Source organism: Crinia signifera, chromosome 4, assembly GCF_055691185.1.
Source record: "Crinia signifera chromosome 4, ASM5569118v1, whole genome shotgun sequence".
Classification (NCBI taxonomy): Eukaryota; Metazoa; Chordata; class Amphibia; order Anura; family Myobatrachidae; genus Crinia; species Crinia signifera.
The window spans coordinates 85070966-85078465 of NC_139220.1; the positions used below are offsets into that span (position 1 = coordinate 85070966).

General features: G+C 42.0%; 1 protein-coding gene across 3 annotated transcripts in view; it reads left to right on the plus strand.

Moving 5' to 3' along the window:
• Positions 1-7500, plus strand: part of NR3C1 (nuclear receptor subfamily 3 group C member 1) — a 163059-nt gene that overhangs the window by 139600 nt on the left and 15959 nt on the right. For 2 of the 3 annotated variants that reach the window (XM_083181916.1, XM_083181917.1), the window contains exon 6: positions 645-789. In XM_083181916.1, the coding sequence (XP_083038042.1) occupies positions 645-789 (145 nt within the window). Of the gene's footprint in view, positions 1-644; positions 790-5153; positions 5650-5925 lie in introns of all 3 variants that reach the window. The other variant, XR_014473370.1, reaches the window with a different exon arrangement.

Here is a 7500-nt window from a genome sequence, read left to right on the forward strand (position 1 = left end):
ATATTCCCTACCACATGTACACGCACACATTCTAGGGTTTATTAGGTTAGGAGCCAATTTAACCTATCAGTGTATTTTGGAATGTGGAGTACGTGGGGAATATACAAGTTAGGGCCATGGTGGGAATCGATCCCAGGAGCTCAGTGCTGTGAGGCAGTAAATCTAACCATTACACCCTCCGTACTGCCCTGCAACAAGATAGAGGTGCGCTACAGTTTTATCACCAATGCCCACTTATCAGGTGGCTAGTAAAACAAAAAGGATATCAAATAGATAAAAACAAATAACATTTATTCAGTAGCATACTGTAGTTAATTTTCAGTTATGCATTTCCATTTTTCATATTGTGCCACATACAGAGATACTTCACAGGGCTGCGAAGTATTTCTGTATGTGGCACACCGTGAGAAATGGAAATTCTCTGTTTTCTAATGTTGAGAAATAAAATAAAGATTGAGATTCGTTAGCCGATGAGTATTATTTTTCATGACAAACATTACAAACACACTCAATTCCAGGAAGCTAAAGACCATGACGGCTTATGTGTATTTCTATACCCACACCATTTGTTTGTTGTGATTGTTATGTAGGTGGGCTGGTGTCCTTGGAAGTACACAGTTCTCACTCTTGTATTGTTCTCTCAGGTTTCAGAAATCTGCACCTGGATGACCAAATGACCCTTCTCCAGTACTCATGGATGTTTCTGATGGTGTTTGCCCTTGGATGGAGGTCTTACAAACAATCCAATGGGAGTGTGCTGTTTTTCGCTCCAGATCTTGTCATAAACGAGTGAGTAGTACACCATTTGAACTCCCTTAAAATATATTTTGAAATAAATATTTACTTGAATGAGGCAGCTAAGCTAAGAATGTACCTTTTAGAAGTGCTGTAAGAAAAGGGTTTACATTAAAAAAGAACAGTAATGATGCATCAATAGAAATATTGACCATTTTGTTGTGTTATTTTTGGTTGTCCTTAAGCAGCAATTTCACATATTCTGTAACTTGTTTGGAACAAAGTTACAAATTATATCCTAGACATTTCAGGAGCACATTTCTGACCTCTTGTGAATCTGTGCTGTAGGCTGATTGGCAAATTGTCACATAACCATTGATTACAATAATGTCATAACTCAATGGGGCATATATACATAATAAACCAATATTTGAATAATTTCCTGCAGGCCCAGCGAAGGGAGTAAGATTGGCTTAATTCGGGTGCCGTTTTTAGCGTTTAAACGGCACCGGAACGGCAACTTGCACCCTTCGGCACTAATTGAATCGACCCCGTAGTTTGTTGATTTTATTTATTATTTACAGTTTCTTATATAGCGCAGCAGATTCCGTTGCACTCTACAATTGTACACAGTGATAGAATAAACTGGGTAACAACAGACAGACAAGTAGGTAGGAGGGCCCTGCTGCAAGCTTACAGTCTATAGGGAAATTATGTGCACGCTGTTTTTTTGCTTCAGAAAAACAACAACTGTCAATTAAAGGGTGAATATATGTAACGACAGCAAGTGATTGGAGAAATTTCTCATGCTGCACAATACAATACCAATATTATGCGCTAATCAGTGTATTGAAGCTGCCAATGAGAAGATAAAAGTAAGTGGTGAGATCAGTATTCTGTGGAAGAAATGCTGAGATTTCCGGGTTGGCCATCATTCCCTGCTGGCAAATGAGAAGTGTACCGCTATAGTCACAGCTTCTACTAAGGTGGCAGTTTGCTTATAACCAAACCACTAAGTGCCAACACACAGTGCAATTATCACGTGCAATTTGTTCTGTTTAGGTCAACTTGCACCATGTTTATTTGCCTTTTCTGAAGCAATGCGCATTCCTGCCTAGTCAACATCACAAGGCAAAATAGTATGTGTATGCAGGTATTTTAACTAGATGGCATGCGCCCTGTCATTGACTATTGTAGTGCAGTTCAAATTGCATTTGGTTTAAATCGCATTAGACACATTGTTTATGCTCATATCACACCTAGCATACATCTCACCGTGTGTGGGAAGCATAAGATATGGGAAGCAATGTGTACAGCAGTGGTGTAAAAATCCTGGCCCTCCAGCTGTTGTGGAAATACACGTCCCAGCATGCCCTGCCACAGTTTTAGCAATTTATTCTATCAAATCTGTATCAGTGCATGCTGGGACATGTAGTTCCAAAACAGCTGGAGGGCCATGAGTTTGTGTGTACATGAATTAGATCTGAGAACCCTAATTGTTTATATGTACAGAGGCTTGGGAATTTTTATGACACTACATTTCCCAACTGGTATAATGAATGTTTACTCCACCACTGCACTGCGGCACTCAGGTAATACGGGCAGGCATTGCAGGTGGTGGTATGGCTACTCCACCACTGTACTTCAGGGCTCAGGTTATACCATCTTCTCCACTCTCTGCACCACTGGTTGACACAGACTTTTACAATAATAGTAATCTGCTACTCAACAGCTATAAGCTCCATTTCTGAAGGTCATCTCAGTAATTATGGCCCATATACAGTATATCCCAGTAATCATGATGATTCACTGTTTTCTATTGTAAAACGGAATTATCTGTACCATATAAGAAACTGTTAATAAATTATTTTTTTATGCTCATAGAAAAAAATCCTGCATTTAATAATTTGCCATCTGCAAGAAGTTTTTGTAATCATGTCATGAAGTCCATATTAAAAGGACTGTTTCAATCTTCTAAACAAAATGCATATGTTTTTGGGATGATCTGACCCACGTGGGCTATATCTGTGGGGTCCTATAATATTGGAGGAAGGTGCATCTGGAACATTACAGTAACATTGTGTTTGAAATGTTACAAACCTTTCACCCCAAAAAAACATTGATCTATGATCTTTGTGAAATCCTGATTTTGACATTGATTATCGGTTGCCAGTTTTCAAATAGACACGTGACATAATCAATTGTATTTCTGAGAGGTTCTTGAGGCATGTACAAGAAAATTATTCCTCTGAAAATTGATCACTGTATGAGGGAAAATATCATCCATTTAGTTTGCAGGTGAGGCAAATGCTCACATAGTTCGCACAGCATACTGTATATTTTGCACTGTGCCTGCAACAGAATTGAGTACAGAAGTATGGGTGCTGTAGAGTCCTATGCATTTCTATTGCATCTACATTTTTACCCACATAACTGGATGATAAATGGGGCATTATCACAGGAGGGCTGCTTCAGATCCCCACGCAGGTCTCTGTTCAGCCACAGCTAGTGACTGCCTGTCAAGCAGGCTGTACACTGGCTGATTTACAGCCGGGCGCCGATTGTGGGTGGCACCATAGCATTTTCTGGGAGTGCAGCCATCTCTCTCTATTAGTACAGCTGCAAAGCCACTTCCAGCCACGCACATGGGCAAGATTTCACTGAGGCAGGGAGGGGTCTAACTGATCCCTGGGCTGCAAAAAGTTACAGCCCCATCATGATGAATGAGAGGAGACCCCTGAAACGTAGAATCAATAAATACGCTTATCTAATTGCTGTTATATAAAGTTCACCAGCCATATCTTTAGGAGTGTGAATTCACTACATCCCTAGACAGGGGCGTAACTAGTACTGTGCGGGCCCCATAGCACAATCTTGAAAGCGCCCCCCCCCCATTGTCACTACAAAGCTCCTTAGCACTGATTTTATTCAGCATGCTGTGAATAGCATGCAGTTATGTTAATCGCAAGTACCTGCATTCTCCAAGTAAACTGGCCCACCGCAATGCTGCTTGTGCTGCACTAGGACACAAAACAGCATTGCCAAGGTAGTTTTAGCAGATTTCTGCTCGCACTACTCCTGGGGTGCAAGCAAAATGTACTAGTCAGAACTTAGCTGGCCGCTGATTTGAATAGCCCCGAAAAACTCTCTCATGATGCTATTCGTAATGCGCTGAATTAAAGCAACCCAAAAGAGGATGAGAGAGGGGGTGTAGAAGAGGAAACAGGGGTTAGGGGAGCAGAGGGGGGAGTTGCAGAGGGGGGAGTTGCAGAGGAGTGGTAGAGTAGGAACAGGGGTGTACAGATGGAGAGGAGGGTTGTAAAGAAGGAAAGGGGGTGTAGAGAGGAGTGGGGTGTGTGTACCTCCGGCTTCCCCCTTCCGATCCCCGTCACGGCCCTCCTCCAATCCATGCACCGGGCTTTCTCCTTGTGAATCCCGGCCCGGGCCTCCTCCCCGAAATCACCGGCGCAGAGTCTGCTCCTCCCATTCTGAAGAGACGGAGTTCCTCCCCGCGATCACTGGTGCAGGAGTATCCTCCCCGCAATCCCTGGTGCAGGGGTATCCTCCCCGCGATCCCCAACGACGAGCGACAATTATGGGCCTCCTCAGGTTCCACCCATTCCGCTGTGATTTTCTGCCTATTCGCGCAATCACCGCGCGCACTGACTGGCATCAGAGGGCTGCCGCTTCATCCCTCTGTCACCGGGTCTCTTGCTCCCGCTCAAGGCTCAACAGAGCTGCAGGAACTGAGGGGAGACAGGAGACAGCCACTGCCAGCGCAATAGTATTTAAAAAAAAATGGGGAGCAAACAACTGTTAAGAGGGTGCAGGGGAATGTCTGCTGGGTCCCCCAAGCCGCCGGGCCCCATAGCAGCTGCACCCTCTGTAGTTACGCCACTGTCTCTAGATATAGATGCATACAGTATTTTCACTGGAAATCATTCAGAAAATTTACGTTTGAACCCTGCAATCTCCTGGATATAAAAGAAAACACATGCATTCATATACACTAGTGAAACACTACAATACAGTGTTAATAATAGACAGCCTGCAATGATATGCCAATTATTCAGAAGAGGATAGCATTATGCAAGATTGTACTCTTACATTTGATGATTTAAATCTTATTCTTATTAGTTTTTTAATCGATTACTTTTTCAATTCTTTCATTGTTTGGTTTTATTAGTATTTTTACAATATGATTTTGTTTTGAACGAGTAAATATTTTGTGATTCAAACATAACAAAAACAAATTTACAATAAGATAGTAATTGAAGGATGAGTTATTGAGAAGTTTTTTTTTTTCTTGACCAGGGATAATAAACCTGTAGCACAATAGCTGTTGTAGAACTAAACATCCCAGCATGCCCTGCCCTAGTTTTGCTGTTAGGGCATGCTAATACAGTGTGTCTTTACAGAACCTGGAGTGCTACATGTTTCTTATGCCTACTCTAGAACGTGTTCTCAGTCCCCTGAATCCAGCCAGCATAGACCAGTGGGTTTTCCCCTTTGAAAGAACGTAATCTGCCAACACAGTGATGTTACTCTCCGCGGTGATGTTACTCTCCGCAGTGACCATGCAGCTGAAGATGTTTAAGTTTGTTGACACGTACTCAGAGCTGGGTCTTGGAATCAGACATTCCTTTCTCCAACTGTATCCCTTTTATGGCTGCTTTTTCCATTGCTTGTATTGCATAACTATAGCTCAGTGCTGGAAACTGTACAACTGTATGCTTGCATGTCAGAGTATTATTATATCGTAAGACAAAATTATAACTGTTGCACAAATCAAACGAACAAGTACAAACCTTTAAAATATATATATTTTTTCTAGTTTTCTCTATTTAACAATGTGGAGAATTTCATATATAAAAACTTGTATAATGGACGCAGTTTTGACATTTGGGGAAAAAGGTGGGTACTTCTGTACTTTCACGGCGCCAGCATGGCGGCGCGCGTCAGAGTCCCCTTGCGGGGCTCGCTTCGCTCGCCTGCGCTGCGGGCTCGGTGGCTCGCTACGCTCGCCACGCTAATTAAAATCAACTCCATGCCAACATGGATAGTGGAGGTATGAACTATCCATGTTGGCATGGCGTTAACTTAGTTTATTTTACTTAGTTAGTGGCGAGCGTAACCCGGAAGTACGCGCGGCGCCATGCTGGCGCTGTGAAAGTAAAGAAGTACCAAAAGGTGTTTTCTGTACAGTATTGACCTACAGTCTTATTTCACTGTAATTCAATAACATGATGTAAATAAGTAGTAGCTTTTATTTCAGTATTAATTAGGACTTTGTCCATTAATTGTAGTGATAAATGCCACCAATCCCTTTTGAGGTGCTGTGCAGTGTGAGGTGCTGTGCGGTGTGGGGTATTAAGTGAACTGCTTTATGCTCCAAATATACAGCCGGCAAAACAAGTCTTTCCTAGTACTGTATAAACTGGTTTTGAACCTTGGAGTCTTACTGTAAATGTGAAGAGCCTGAGTTACTGGCATGCAGCAATTTGGCTATACAGTGAGTCACAAAAGTGACGTTCACGCACCATCCCCTCAGCCTACACACAGCTCAGTGTCTCCTTCAATGTACCAGCCACACACCACAGTACTGACATATTACTTCTATATACAAGTCAGGATTTAACATGTCATGATCTGGAAGCCAGAAATGACACTCTGGAGCCAACTTGCCATCCACATTGAGCAGAGAGGATCCATAAAGGCCTGCTCTTTATATTACATTCTGTCTTCTGATTACATGGAAATTAAAGGAAAAATCTATCCTACTGCAGAAGTCTTAAATAAAGCAGGTCATTATGGGGTAATGTATTAACCTTACACATGCAAATCCATAGATGTCCTTGATTATGTTTCACAAGTGTAATAATAGCATGTTAATTGAAAGTAGGCAAAGACATAAAAAAAACTGCAGTGCAAATGGTATTGCTAGCAATTAAATTGTGCTGGGCTTGGGTGCATAATCTGTTATTGTTTTTATTTACACAGCGCCACCATATTATAAGGCTCTGTACAGAGATTATTTCTGCTTTCAGATCAGTCCGTGCCCCCAATGGAATATACAGGGATCTACTCAGCTGCCAATATGTTTGTGGGAGTAAACCAGAACACTAGAGTCATGACTAACCAGGATAGAATGTACTGGTTACTTCTCTGATTGGAAACAACCTCATATCATGTGTGGCAGCGATAACTAATGTTCCATCATGCTACTGTCATTTTCTTTTCAGTGATCATAGGGATTTTCAAAAACAACAAGTGTACATGTCTACAGCAGTGTGTACTGTACGGGGTGGTATTGGGCAATGTAGTCCTGTACCTGGCACAGACTTGCATTCATTCCAGTTGCTCTATCCTATGCTACTCACACCACCTTCATCTTGTTCAGCTGAATATACTGTACAATGTCCAGTCAGTGCTCTGCTTAGACTATTGGTCCTGTAAGATCAATGACCAGATTGGCATTGGGACACCTTGCAATCCATATGTGTGCCATGACCAAAATAATTACCAGATCTGTCTAGTTTGGTGTCTGATCCAATAGGCACCAATAGTGGATGATTGTAGTTGAGCAAACCTTGCATGGATATGGATTAGGTGCACACTACATATATTAGATTCTACGGGTTTTGATAACAGCCATTAACGAGCTGCTCTGTTCTGCAATGATTTAACAACAAAAACACGTGGCATGTTTAAATTGTATCAAAAGCTTGTGCACTAGCCAAAGCCTTAAGCGATATGTCTTAATTG